Below are 15,555 nucleotides of genomic sequence, written 5' to 3'. Positions count from 1 at the left end.
ATATGACAAAATAATAATAATTTATGAATTATGAAGGGTTCATGAGGGAGGGGGGAGGGCGAGGGAGGGCGAAAAATGAGGAGCCAATATTAAGGGCTCAAGTAGAAGGCAAATGTTTTGAGAGTGATGATGGCAACAAATGTACAAATGTGCTTGACACAATGGATGTATGTATGGATTGTGATGAGAATTGTACGAGCCCCAATAAAATGATTAAAAAATAAATTTAAAAAATGGCCAAAGGACGTGAACAGGCACTTCACCAAAGAGGACACATAAGTGGCTAACAAACATATGAAAAAAATGCTCACGATCATTAGCCATCAGGGAGATGCAAAACAAAGCAACAATGAGATACCACCTTACACCAACAAGGACAGTCAAGTTTTAAAAAATAAATGAAAACAACAAATGCTGGAGTGGGTTGGGGGGAGATTGGAATCTTCATTCACTATTGATAGGACTGTAAATATGTACAACGATACTACCTCAACCAACCAGGAATAGAAATTCCATTCGATTCAGCAATACCTCTGCCCAGTGTGTACCCCAGAGAAGGAAGAGTCATCTCACAAAGGGGCACGTGCACAGCCATGTTCATTTGAACACTGTTCAGAATAGCAGGAAGACGGAAACAACCCAAATGCCTGTCAGTAGAAGAATGATTTAAAAAACTTTGGTACAAACACACAATAAAATACTATGTACTGTTAAAAACAATGACGGAACCACAAAGCCCCTCGTGACGTGACGGACCTGGAGAAGAGAATGCCAAGTGAAAATTAGTCAGTCACCAAAGGACACGTGTTGTAGGAGACCACTGTTATAAAGACAACTAACCAAGACCAAGACCTTCATCCCAAAGGGAGCAGACTTCGGAGATGAACACTTCCGGGAGGGCAAGGGAAGGAGGATGAAGTGACAGGCTAGCAGGGTGGCAGGTGTTAACTGGGGTACAAATGAAGGGCAGATAGTAGTCCACAGAGGGAGGAGAGAAATCCAAAGAGAGGGCAGGGGAAACTTTTGGGGGTGGCTGACAAGTAGATTAATTGTGGAATACAAAATTGATGATTCTAAATGTAACCCCCCACCTAATTCCCAAATTAAAAACAACTTTAAAACAAACAAACAAAAAACGAAACAAAAAGAATACCATATTAAAGTTAGTAATTCTACTTGATAAGTGTCCACCATCAGTAAAATAAGTAAATATTGTGGTACACTCATACAAGGGAATAGTATAGAGCAGTGAATGAATTACAACTACTCAAAATAACATGGACTTTCACAAGCGTAATATTTAGTGAAAGAAGCAAAACACCAATTCATATGTAGGAATGCATTAATATATGTATGTGTATGGGTGTGTGCATATTTAATTAGACTATTCATATGAAATTCAAAAGATGAATATAAAATGGACTGTTTCACAGTCACTCATTCACTGCTACCAACTCCATCCTGACACATAGACTTTATAGGACAGAGTAGAACTGTCTCTGTGGGTTTCCAGACTACATATCTTCATGGGGCCAGAAAATCTTTCTCCCGTGAGCTGGTGAATTCAAACTGCTCACCTTGTGGTTAACAGCCCAAAATATAGCCCACTATATTACCAGAGCTCCTTAATAGATTGTTTAATGATACATATATAGATAGTAAGACGATACAGAAAAGCAAGAAAATTATTATCTCAAAAGTCAGACTAGTGTCTATCTCTTGGGAGGGAGAAGATTATGAGGCAAGGTACAAAGGCTCTTTGGCTTCTCCTAAGGTTCTCTCTTTTTTTTTTTTTTTTCACTTGAGTGGTGATTACATGGGTGTTTTGTTTATAATTATTTGCTAAATTATGCAGCTATTTTATATACTTTTGCCCATTGCTATTATATTTATTTGAAAAGTAAATGATTAGCTATGATGCTTAACACCATATTGATCAATACTTAAGTCTATGAGAATATAATAATCTAAGCTTTATGATGTGAGCAAGATGCCTACAGAATAATGCTAATAGTAATAATAATATTACTCATCAAATCTAAGGTGTCATGGAATGTAGGATTCATTCTGATTTCAGAGGTGTTAGATATTAATAAACTGTGCTGTAGACTTGATTACACATGGTAGAGATGTTGTAGGATAGCACTGGTAGTAGTAGTGGTAGTAATTGTAAGAGCAAGGAGTGTAATCTAAGAAAACCAGACCCATTGCCATGAGGTTGGCCTTGACTCAGGATTACAGAGTAGGGCTTCTCCCTAAGGTTTTCTTGGCTGTAATATTTATGGAAGCAGATGACCAGGTCTAGCTTCTATGGTACCACTGTGTGTGTTTGAACTGCTCATCTTTAGGTTAAGAGCTGAGTGCAAATGATTACATCAGCTAGGGAAGTAATGCAAACATATAGTGCTTATTTTATGTCAAGTCCTTTACATGTACTAACTCATTAACAGCCATATATTGCGTAAGGTGCATGATATGTTCTATGAAACAGGACATTACACGATTTTGGATTATGTGCCAGCATTTCTAAATTACAAGCAATAGAATTCACTGATTTTTCCACCTCCTGTTGTTTAATAATCTTTTGTTTCACTTCCAAATTGAAATTTCTCCTCTTCCTACTGCCATAACTAGCTCTGTTTTGCATTGTTTAAGATCCAGGATGCACTTCATGGTTATCTTCTCTAAAAACAATTAAAGAATGATAAGGATACAGTGCTCAAGAGATGAGCAATAGTGTATGCTGCTGCCTATGAATCAAAGCATAGACATTATATGGTAAAAAATTTTTTTAGAAATAAAATACAGTACATACATACACCAATGTCATGACTATGAAGACATTTGCATTATAGGCTACATATGTACTATACAAAATGTAATCCCTTTGTATACAAAAGACGTGACTTACACGTGTTGTATGGGGGAAGCTCTTGTGTTCCCTCTGTCTGAACTCTACTATAACCTTAGGGGACCCTTATGGGTTCTATTTGCAGTTGGGCCTTATGCAGTACATGACTATAATTGTCATAACAACCTTCTGAGATATGCACTATTATTATACTCACTTTAGAGATAACTGAGGCACAAAAAGATTTAAAACTTTGGCCAATGTTATCAACCAGTAAATGATAGAGCTAGTGTTTTATTTAAAATTTTAAAAATATTTTGTTGCCCTTGGGCATTTATATATCTTGATCTTGATGGGATGAGTTGCAAATGGACAAAAAACATAGTACACATCCAATTCTTGGAAAGAAAAACCATGAGACTAAATGCAGATATTGAGGCCAGATAATAGAGTAAGTAAATTGCCCGATACTGCAGAAAAGTGTAAATCTTTTCTCTTTTTGTTTGCTTCAAAAGCCTTTGTATCTGCTGCTCTGAGTAACTTGGAACACTGCCCCAAGGACACCAGGTCTAGTTTTAGGATTAGAGGCAAATGCAGTGGAGACAAGCACTCCAGCCAACACCCCTTGGTCCAGCACACCAATGCTAGCCCTAACCATCTGACATGTGAGTCACCCACATGAACCAGCAGATGACCACATATGAGTGATTCTAGATGCAGTCAGTAGAGCTACTTACTTACTCTCTGACCAAGTTGTTGGCCCATAAAATTGTAAGGAAATAAAATGTTGTTTGAAGACAATTAGTTTTTGAAGTAATTTGTTATGCTACAGTAGGTAAGAGACAACAAAAAAATCTGTTGACATTGGCTCAATTCTGACTTATGGTGACCCATGTGTTACAGAACAGAACTGGGTGCCACAGAATTTTCTTGCCTGTAATCTTTAGGAACATCAGGATGTTCTTCCACAGTGCCATTAGGTGGCTGAGTGCAGACACCACCCAGGGAACTTAGATAACTTATATAATACTCAGATAACAAATGCAATTCTACAAAAAGCCATACTTTAAAAAACGCAAACACACAAAATAAGGACATGAACAATAAAATCAACAATTAAGAAGTTTGCAAAGAATTAAAAGTGTTTTAATGTGGCAAAGGGAACTTTGATGTTGAAAATGAAATTTGGGCTGAGGAATTAATGGATCATCAGAATTGCATTTGAATTCACATATAAGATTTCTCATAGGAGCTGATATCAAGGGCTCAAGCAGAAAGCAAATGTTTTGAGAATGATGATGGCAACAATTGTACAAATGTGCTTGACCCAATGGATGTATGTATGGATTGTGATAAGAGTTGTACAAGCCCCCAATGAAATGATTTAAAAAAATAATTCTCATATTCCTCAACATTTCCCCAGATAAACCTAGAAGGGAAACACATTTAAAAAAATCAACATTAACTTATACTTATGTATATATACATATCCATATACCAAATGAGGAAATTTAAACATTATCTTACCAGGGTTTTAGTGCAGTATCCTAAGACAACTTCATTTTTCACCTCTTTCTTCACTTCTAATAGATTTGGACCATAGGATTCCATAATAATGAAAATGCCAGTATTTTCTGGATAAATAACTTGAGCCCAAAATGATAAGATCTCTTTCTTGTCCAATGTGAAAGAAATGCCAACAAGACTACTATAAAATGCAATGTAGGGACAAGTTTCACCATACTTAAAATATACACTTTGTAATTCCACTTTTAAAGGGTATGACTGTATGTGTAACACACCATTTTCAACACTGGTTACAATATAAAAATTACCAAAAAAAGTTGAGGCAAGTAATGTTTTAATTGTCTTATTTGTCCATGCATGTAGCTGTATTACATCTTTAACACCAGGCTTGGTGTGAAACATTATATTATTTTCCATTTTTATGATAATATTTCCAAAATAATCTGGAAAAAAAGAGAGACAAATTTAGGTTATAATAAGCAATCATAAGTCCGTTAAGTCATTTAAATATACTTTTTGCCAGAATAATTTATTTTATGACTATCTAGATGAAGGGGCTTCAAAAATGTATTGGGAAAATTCCATTATCTTTTAATTCTATTTTTTAGGCCCCTTTGAGTACTTCGAGTAAGTTAGAGTATGCAAGCAAAAATGCATAATTTTACATTTATTATAGTTTAGAACTTCTCTCCCACTTCAGATAGGGCAGTTTTCCTTTTAGATACTTCCCCCCTATTCCCACTATTTCACACTATGCCCATCTTTTACAGAGAAAAAGAGTTGGGATTTGTGTATATTGTATAATAATAAAATGAGCATAATAAAAATTCTTTTATTAGGTAGCACTGAAAAACAAACAAACAAAAACCAACAACCCATTGCCACTGAGTCAGTTCCAATTCATAGCAACCTTGTATTTGGTTTCTGAGGCAGCAAGTCTTTCAAGAGCCTCATCCTTCTCCCTCATAGTAGTTGATGGATTTGAACCACCAACCTTTCAGTCAGCAGTCTACAGCGTAGCAGTCTAGTGCTATTGGAGTTGGCTAGAAACAATGGCATATGTTGTCAGGTTCATTCATTTTTGTGTTGTTGTTAGGTGCTGGTGAGTCTGTCTGACTCATAGTGACACTCTGTACAAACTATTGAAACCCTGTCGATGCCCATGCCAGCCTCACAATTGTTCTTATGTCTGAATTCATCGTGGTAACCACTGCGTCAATCCATCTCACTGAATATTTTCCTCTTTTTTGCTGACTTTACCGAGCATTATGTCCTCTTCCAGACAGTGGTCCATCCAATGAATATAACTAAAATACATGAGATGAAGTTGTACCAGGTGTCAGGTTGGGTTCTCTAGAAAGGAAAACCAGTGATATTTGTATGTATTTCTAAATAGAAAGAGACTCATAGAGAGTAATGGTTTACACAGTTGTAGAAGTTGGTAACTCCAATCCAGTTCACATCAGCCTTCTCCTGATTTGTGTAGCCATGGAAGCTGTTGAACAGGAAGCAGAATGAAGAAGGAGGGAGTAGTGGGGGCACAGACAGATGGATGCAGGGGTAAATGAATCTGAAGTCAATCCATTGTAGGTTGTCCACTGATTGTAGGCGACAGGACAGGAAATCTATAAACTAGATGCAGGATCCAGCTCCAGGGTAAGGTAAAAGGACAAAAAGAAATCAGATCCACTCGGTCTCTCTCTTACACAAAAGGTCACACCCCCAAGGAGGTGTCATCTGGCTGCGACCTGATTGGTAGGTTTGGGCCCACCCCAACCCTTAACCAGGAATACTTGACATAAACCCTAACCATGATACAACATTCTTCCTTCTAAGAAGCATTCAACACATGACTGTTTTTCTTGCAGTCATGGTATATTCAGTATAGTACAACAACACCACAATTCAAGGGCATCGTTCTTATTCATTGTCCAGCCTTTACATGCATATGAGGTAACGGAAAATGCCATGACTTGGGTAAGGCCCATCCGAGTCTTCAAAGTGTTATCTTTGCTTTTTAATGCTTTCAGGAAATCTTTTTAAACAAATTTGCCAATGAAATACATTGTTTGATTTCCTGACTGCTATTTCCATGGGCATTGATTGTGAATTCAAGTGAAATGAAATTCTTGAAAACTTCATTTCTCCCCCCCTCTGTTTGTTGTGATGTTATTATTGGCTCAGTTGTAAGAATTTTAAAAATTATTTTTATGCTAAAATGTTACATATATTAAAGGTGGTGGACTTTGATTTTTATCAGTAAATGATTTTTATCAAGTCTTCTGTGCTTAGTTGTATCATCTATCTATCTCAGGTTGTGAATAAGTCTTCTTCCAATTCTGATGTAATTTTTTTCTGCATATGGTTCAGTGTCTCAGATTATTTGCTCAGCATACAGATTGAAATAGTGTCCCCTTGTATTGTTTGAATGACTGCCTTAGTCTATGTAGAGATTCTAAATGAGTACAATTAAGTGTTTCGAGATTCCCATTTGTCCCAATGTTATCTATAGTTTATTACGATCCCCATGTTCTAATGCCTTTCCATAGTCAATAAAACATAGGTAAACATTTCTCTAATATTTTCTGCTTTCAGCCAAGATTCTTCGGATATAAATAATGATATTCCACATTGTCTGTCTTCTTATGAACGTGGTTTGACTTTTTTTTGGTAGTTTCCTGTGGCTGTTTCACAGTGACCATTTAAAATTATGTTCAAAATAAATTTACTTGCATGTGATATTAATAATATTGTTTGACAATATCTGCATTCTGTTGGATCACTTTTCATGGGACTGGGCACAGCTAAGGATCTCTTCTAGTTGCTAGACTAGGCAGCTGTCTCCCAAATTTCTTGGCATAGACAAATGAGCACTACAGTGCCATATCTGTTTGTTGAAACACTTCAATTTGTATTCTGTCAATTTCCAGAGACATTTTTTCTTTTTCTTTTCTTTTCTCCTTTTATTTATTGCCAATGAGCTTCTTCCTTTATTCTTAATCATATCCCCTGAAATGATTGACTATTTGGTATAATAACTCTATTTCCTTCCATCTTCTTTTGAGGCTTCTTATATCATTCAATATTTGCCCCTGGAATCCTTAAATACTGTAAATAAAGGCTGGACTTTTTTTTTTTTCTTTTAACTTTTTTCTTTAGTCCTTTCAACTTGAGAAATGCCACACATGTTTTTTAATTCTAGGTTTCACACTCCAGGTCTTTTCATGTTTCATTATAATACTTTGTTTCCTTGAGCCACCCCTTGACATCTTGTTGAGCCCTTTTACGGTATTTGATCCTTTTGCTTTCACGTCCTTACATTCTAATAGAGAGCAAGTTGCAGACTCTTTCTGACATGCATTTTGGTCTCATCATTCATTACTGTCTCTTAGATGACGTTCTGACTTCTTCATGTGTGATGTCCTTGTTGTAAGCCAACAACTTGTTTGACCTCCAGTCATTAGTGTTCAGTGAGTTAGATTTATCCTTGAAATGGCCTCTACATTCAGGTGGCATATACTCCAAGTCACAGTTTGGTTCTTGTGGGCTTCTTTTTAGTGTTTTTCAACTTTAATTTGAACTTGCTGGTCTCTTCTGAAACTGGTCTTGTTCTAACTGATGCTTTTGGAGCTTTTCATCATCTCCATCATTTGATTTCTGTGTATACCATCCAGCAAGACCCATGTGTATAGTTAGCATTTACATTGCTGAAAAAGGGTATTTGCAATGAACCAGTGGTTGGCCTTGTAAAAATTCTATCATATGAGCGCAGTGTCATTTCTAGTACCACCACCACCACCACCTTATTTTCTAACTGCTGATCCTTCTTAGTATCAATGCACCTTAGTTACATATTTCACCAATTTCAGAGTGCAGAGATTGGTAAACATCTTCAACTTCCTCATCTTTGGAATGATTGTTTGCTTAGTAATTTGACTAATAGTCACACTGACTGATCCCTGTGTAGGTGTCCAGATAGTCTTTTGCCACTGTTGTACTCCAGGGCAGATCTTGTTCTGGATAGATGTTAGTATGTTTCAAAATGAAAAGAAACGGCTGTAAACTTGCACTAATAATGGAAAAACAGAAAGTGTGAATTATGAATCTAGAAAAATTAGAAGTCATCAAATTAAACCGAATTTATAAGTGTTGATATTCTAAGGAACCATGAGATTACATGGTTGAAAGAAACAATTTTGTGGTCTACTACACCAAGCATGACAAATTGAAGAGAGATGGCATCACAATGATTGTTAAAAGTATTCATTCATTAAAAAAAAATTCATTCATGTTGTTATGTACCGTTCAGCTAATTCAAATTCCTAGCGACCCTATGAACAACAGAATAAAACACTGTCACCCAGTGTCTCCTAAGATCCAGAATAATTGCTATTAATTAGAAGTTAGCCACTTGGGAAGCATTTTAATATAATTCAATTCTAATGAACACAATAGTACAATATTAGAGATTAGAACAAAGGGAAATTGAATGACTAGTTCATGGATTTGAATTCAGATCTAACCCTCCCACACTGAACAACCTCCCATGCTGAAGATGTACACGTAGGTTATCTAGTCAGCATCTGCCGACTGAACACAATGAAACCCTGAAAAAGTAACTTCAACTTCCCACTCTGCTATGTGAGAACGTAATTATTGTTCATTGAATTTTTAAATTTTTCAAGAATTGAAAATCTTTTATAATTTTCTAAGTGGTAAAGCATGCACTTTTAGTCATAAAAAGCATCAAACAGTAATATTTTAAAAATTGTTACATCTACATAAGGAAGATATCATGAAATCTGGGATAATTTCTGAAGGATGAGAATACTTCACCTAAGTAAACATAATGAATAGTGCTGTCCTTTGCAATTCTTGATAGATTTCTTTCTCCTGTACGTGTTTGTAAAACCCCAGTCTCTGTTAAATTATTGTAACAATAATAGACTCTGTGTTTGTCCCATAATAGTAATTCTGGTGATGCTGAATATATATAACGTGGAACTAAAGAAGTGTCTATAGGGACAACTAAGGAAAAGTCTTGTATTATCCATCGTTTTGAATCTTCATTATGCAGTACCAGAAAAATCGTTTTGTTGGGAGCATTTGTGGTATAGCAATTTAGAAATATAGATAGTTCCACAGGATGTACTGTATACTCAACATAGTGCACAGTCAAAGCAGAAACTGTTGGGAGATGTAAAAGATGTTTCAGTTTTGTAGTAGTAACTAGTTGCTCAAATCTAAATGAATTGCTTGATTGGTTCTTTCTTTTGTAGCCAAGGTAAACTCCATTTTCTGTCCAGACTGCTATATCACTTGGCTTTTTTTCAGACTGTGACAAAATAGAAAATAATTTGAAATTTTAATAACAGTTCTAATCATTCCTGTTTTCTAATTTACTGCATTTGAAAAGAAAAAGTAGTAATTTCTAAAATAAAAAAATAATCACTATTAAGATTTAATTTTGTTTTAGTATACTTCTAAATAATGCTTCAGACATAGGAATATAATACATATGAGGGTATACCAAACCCCACCCCCCAAAACAGAAGAATGCTCTTCAGGGCAGAGCTTTCATAGTACGCATTTTTCCCACTAGGTGAGCATCAGGCAACTCGCTCTGTGTCAGTGCACCCATTGGTGTTGCCTGGGAAGGTTCTCTCTGGTCACAGTGAATTTTTTTCATAAAAGCAGTTTCGCTCAAACCTCGTTTTTTGTGATGGCTGCTTTAAGAAAACAGCATGCAGCTGTGAAACTTAGTTTCCTGCTCTGGAAAAATGCACAGAAACTTTGTGATGTTGAACAGCACTATGGGAAAAACTCGTGTATGAGTGGTTTTCTCATCTTAAAAAAGGTGAAATGTTGATTGATGACAAACCTCATTCTGGATGTCCGCCAACTTCCTGAACTTCTGGAATGAATGAAAATGTTGACTCATGGTACATTTGGAGTTCATTCCACCAGGTCAGATTGTTAATCAAGCTTTCTATTTAGAGATTCCAAAAAGATTGCATAACTATGTGCGACAAAAAAGGCCTGGTTTGTGGCAGACGAGGGACTAGTTTTGCCACCATGACAATGCACCGGCTCATGCAGCCAACTCAATGTGCCAGTTTGTGGCAAAAAAATCATACCTCTCTTGCCCCATGCACTGTACTCACCTGACCTCACTCTATGCGACTTCTTTTTGTTTCTGCGAATGCAGAGGGACATGAAAGGACTGTGATTTGAAAATGTAAAAGAGGTGAAGAAAAAAAACAAGGGAGGTGCTGTCAGCCATCCAAATAGATGAGTTTGAAAAATGTTTGCAAGAATGGAACCGCATGAAAAAAGCTGATGGTGCTCGGCTACCAAAAGATATAACACCTGAAGTCGCTGAAGACAATGGGTGCACAAGCAAATGTGGTGAAGAAAGCTGATGGTGCCCAGCTACCAAAAGATATAGCCCCTGAAGTCTTAAAGACCTGAAGATAAACAAGCAGCCATCTAGCTGAGAGACAACAAAACCCACACGGAAGAAGCACACCAGCCTGTCCCTACTCAATCGCTGAGGACACAGGGTGTGCATTAGCAAAAGTGGTGAAGAAAGCAGATGGTGCCCGGCTATCAAATGATACAGCATCTGGGGTCTTAAAGGCTTGAAGACAAACAGGCGGCCATCTAGCTAAGAAACAACAAAACCCACAAGGAAGAAGCACACCAGCCTACCCCGACACGAATGCTGAAGACAAAGCGGGTGCATAAGCAAATGCGGTGAAGAAAGCTGATGGTGCCCAGCTGTCAAAATATACAGAATCTGGGCTCCCACAGACTGGAAGATAAACAAGGGGCCATCTAACTGAGAAACAACAAAGCCCACATGGAAGAAGCACACCAGCCTGTGAGATGACAAGGTGTCGAAGGGATCAGGTATCAGGCATGAAAGACAAAAAAAAAAAATCATAGCATTGTGAATGAGGGGGAGTGCAGAGTGGGGACCCAGGGCCCATCTGGGGGAAATTGGACATCCCCTTGCAGAAGGGTTGTGGGGAGGAGACGAGCCCATCAGAATGCAGTGTAGCAACGATGAACTATACAATTTTCCTCTAGTTCTTAAATGCTTCCCCCCCCCTATCATGATTCCAATTCTACCTTACATATCTGGCTGGACTGGAGGATGTACACTGGCACAGATAGGAACTGGAAATACAGAGAATCCAGGACAGATGAACCCCTCAGGACCAGTGGAGAGAGTGGCAATATCGGGAGGGTGGAGGGAAGGTGAGGGAGAAAGGGGGAACAGATGACAAGGTCTACATATAACCTCCTCCCTGGGGGATGGACAGCAGAGAAGTGGGTGAGGGAGACGTTGGATGGTGTAAGATATGATAACATAAAAATTTATAAATTATCAAGGGTTCAGGGGAGGAGAGCGCGGGAAGGGAGGGGGGAAAATGAGGAGCTGACACCAAGGGCTCAAGTAGAAAGCAGGTGTTGTGAGGATGATGATGGCAACATATGTACTGATGTGCTGGACACAAATGATGTATGTACGGATTGTGATGAGTTGTATGAACCCCTAATAAAATGATTTTTAAAAATGGCAAAAAAAAGAAGAATGGAACCGCAGATATGACAAACTACGGATTTGACTTATCCAAACAGATGAGTTTGAAAAATGTTTGCAAGAATGGAACCACAGATTTGACAAATGTATTAAGTGTCATGGAGAATACTTTAAGGTGTAAGGTTGTTTTATAAAAAAATTTAGATACTATGTTAGTCTGGGTAGACTATACAAAACAAATTCATAGACATTCATATGTGTGTAGGGAAGAGCTTGGTATGAAGAGTAATTGTACATTAAGAAAACATCCCAGCCCAGTCCAGATCAAGCCCATAAGTGCAATATTAGCCCATATGTCCAATACTAGTCCATAAATTCCACCTTTAGACCCATGCAGTCATGCAATAATGCCAAATGCAGGAAGATCACAGGCCAGTGGTTGGAAAGTCTTGTGGATCCAATGGCAGTAGAACTAGGCATACAATTGGGGCATACAATTGGAGACATGAAACCCTCATTATTTGCAGACAATATAATTTTATATGTAGAAAACATCAAAGATTCAGTAAAAAGATTATTGGAAACAATTCAGAGATTCAGTAATGTAGCAGATACAAGGTTAACAAGCAGAAAGCAATCGAATTCCTGTGTACCTTGGAAGAGAGCTCTGAAAAAGATACGAAGAAAACAATTTACATACAATTTACAACAAAAACCATTTACTATAGCCACACAAAAGATGAAATACTTAGGAATAAATTTGACCAAAGAGACAAAAGACTTGTACAAGGAAAACTACAGATTACTATTACAAGAAACCAAGAAACCTACACAAATGGAAGAATATGTATGTATGGGTTCATCAGATACAATTCTGATCCAAAATACCCACTTTATTCTTTAAAGACATGGAAAAACTAATTAACAACCTCATACGGAGAGGGGAGAGTCCTAGGATAAGCAAAGAACTTCTTACGTGGAAGAACAAAGCAGGAGAACTATCACTTCTAGATCTCAAAACCTATTACAAAGCCACAGGAGTCATAGTCTGGCACTGGGATCATGAGCTCATGGACCAACGGAGCAGAATAGAAAAAGCAGAAATAAATCCATCCATTTACAGGCCATTGTACTTCAACAAAGTACAAAAAAATTAAATGGGAAAGAGACAATCTCTTTAACAAATAGTGCTGGAAAAATTAGAGCTCCATAAATTAATGATGCTATTAATAGAATCATTTTATGCCCTAGAGGGATGAGTTATGATTATGTTCTCTATCATAAAATGATAATGACGTCACTAAAATGAACCAGAGACATTTAAACCATAGATATATGAATGGATTTTAGGCTCTCGCTTAATTCTAGCCTCAATCTAAGAAAAATCAGTTCTTACGCATGGCCCTACTCAATATCCACTCACATGAAGAGATCACTGAATATATGGAGACTATAGCAAAGTGTGGTAAAGAAACCAGATGGTGCTCAGCTCTCAGAAAGAATAGTGTCAGCGGTCTTTAAGTATTCTTTTCGGACAAGCAGCCATTTAAGTGAGACATCAACTAAGTCCACGTGGAAGAAGCACACAAACCGGTGCGATCCAAATATTGTAAATAATAAAATCTAAATCCAAAGGAGGGAACAATATCAGAGTGTCAATTCTGAACACCCAATTTGCAGAAGGCTATGGAAGACAGTGGAAGCCCAAAATCCATTTGCAGGATCTCCACGTGGGTTACGTCTCTAGTGAATGCCCTCTGATCATAGTTGAGGGATGTAAATACCTTGCTAACAGACAGAGTGCATTATAAAGTCAATTAAGGCAGAAGTAGTTAGGTTAAAATGTAACACCCTATCATTGATTTCTCTCTTTTTCTTTGAAAAGTTTATGTTTAGCATTAGCCAACTAAACTCAGTTTAGATGATTCCGATTTTGCTGGAAACATCTAAATTATCAAAGTCAGAAACCAGTTGAATATATGCCTTCTTTACGCTATCAGGCCTGATAAAGATGTTGGCCTCTTCTGTGTCATTGTTATAGAGCTCCTTCATAGCCTGTTTGATCTGCTGCTTGTTGGTCTTGGCATCCACAATGAACACAAGAGTGTTGTTATCTTCATGGCTAACTTAGTGGTGAGGGAGAACTTGATGATGGCACAGTGATCAAGCTTTCTGTTCCTGGGGCTGCTCTTCCAAGGGTATTCGGGCTGCCTGGTGGTGTGATTGTTGCACACTGGGCTGCTAGCTGCCTGGTCAGCAATTAGAAACCAGCTGCAGAGCCACGGGAGAATTGAGCTTTCTACTCCCAAACACAGTTGCAGCCTCAGAAAACCACAAGGGGGTCACTGTGAATCAGCATTGACTCCATGGCAGTGAGAGTTTTGAGTTTTCTGAGCCTCACGGTCTTTCTGTGGCTGTGGATGCCTTTCAGCACAACCTTCTTGGTCTTGAACATCTTTGCTTTGACCTCCGTTTTGGGAGGGGTATGGACCCCTTCTTTGCCTTCAGCACTAGTTTCATAAAAAGAGCTTTGATTTCCCTTTATGAAGGTCTTTCTGTTGTTAAAATTTTTGTTCTTTCTTTTCAATTAGAATTTTTCTCTGCTCTGTTTTGTCACTGTTGATTTTTTTGTTTGTATTTTACATAATTTCCTGTATATGAAATTCAGGATTTGTAAATATATAGAGACAGTAACTGGATTAATAATTACTAAGGTGGATGGCGGGGAAGATTGGGAAAAATCAGGTGTTAACAGCAATGAGTACAAGAAAACTTGTTCTGAAATTGATTGTGATGATGATTGCACAACTCTTCTTAATATGATTGAACAATAAAATTGAATAATAGGTGAATTATATGCCAATAAAATTATTTTAAAGGTACTTGCAAATAAATTGTTACATTAGAAAAGAATTGTATATCTGCTAAAGAATGACACAAGAATCATACCTCACCCTATGTACAAAAATGAACTCCAAATGAATCAAAGACTTAAGTGTAAATCCCAAAGCTGTAAATATCATCAGTACAAAACAGAGACAGACCTAAGGGGTCTAGACATACTATCAAATATAACGAAAGAAACACAGAGCAGAAGACAAAATAGATGACTGGAATCTACTGAAAAGTAGACACTTATGTGCATGAAAAGAGCAAAAAGAGAGCCCACAAACTGGGTAAAAAAATATTTAGCAATGAGACAATGGACAAGGAACTCTAAATCTACAGGACACTTCAATACCTCAGGGACAACAAAAAAATTACCTGATCCAAAGGGGCAAAGGACATGGACAGTACACACACACACACACACACACTCAGAGAGAGAGAGAGAGAGAGAGAGATCTTCAAATGGCCAACAAACATGGAAAAAAATGCTCACGATCACTAGCCATCGGGAGATGCAACTCAAAGCAACTTTGAGATATCACCTTAGACCAACAATGACAGCTCACTGTACAAAAAACAACAGTAAATGCTGGAAAGGGTATGGAGAGATTGAAATGCTCACACACTGCTTATGGGTTTGTAACTATGTACAATCATTGTAGAAAGCAAAACAGCTGCCCAAAACAAATGTGCCAGCAGTATCTAAAAATGGAAGAGACATAACAAGAATAGATGTATA

At 37.4% G+C, this 15,555-nt stretch overlaps 1 protein-coding gene across 1 annotated transcript in view; it reads right to left on the bottom strand.

The window, feature by feature from the left end:
- CATSPERE (catsper channel auxiliary subunit epsilon) overlaps positions 1-15,555 on the bottom strand; it is a 199,876-nt gene that overhangs the window by 85,163 nt on the left and 99,158 nt on the right. The window contains exons 4-6 of the mRNA XM_004700170.1: positions 9,215-9,713; positions 4,379-4,821; positions 3,753-3,835 (exon numbers count right to left, since the gene is read on the bottom strand). Coding sequence (XP_004700227.1) covers positions 3,753-3,835; positions 4,379-4,821; positions 9,215-9,713 — 1,025 coding nt within the window. The remainder of the gene's footprint in view (positions 1-3,752; positions 3,836-4,378; positions 4,822-9,214; positions 9,714-15,555) is intronic.

The sequence above is a fragment of the Echinops telfairi genome, unplaced genomic scaffold (assembly GCF_000313985.2).
Source record: "Echinops telfairi isolate 266 unplaced genomic scaffold, ASM31398v2 ScPeMD7_7424;HRSCAF=8462, whole genome shotgun sequence".
Taxonomy (NCBI): Eukaryota; Metazoa; Chordata; class Mammalia; order Afrosoricida; family Tenrecidae; genus Echinops; species Echinops telfairi.
This window is presented reverse-complemented; position numbering and strand designations above follow the sequence as displayed.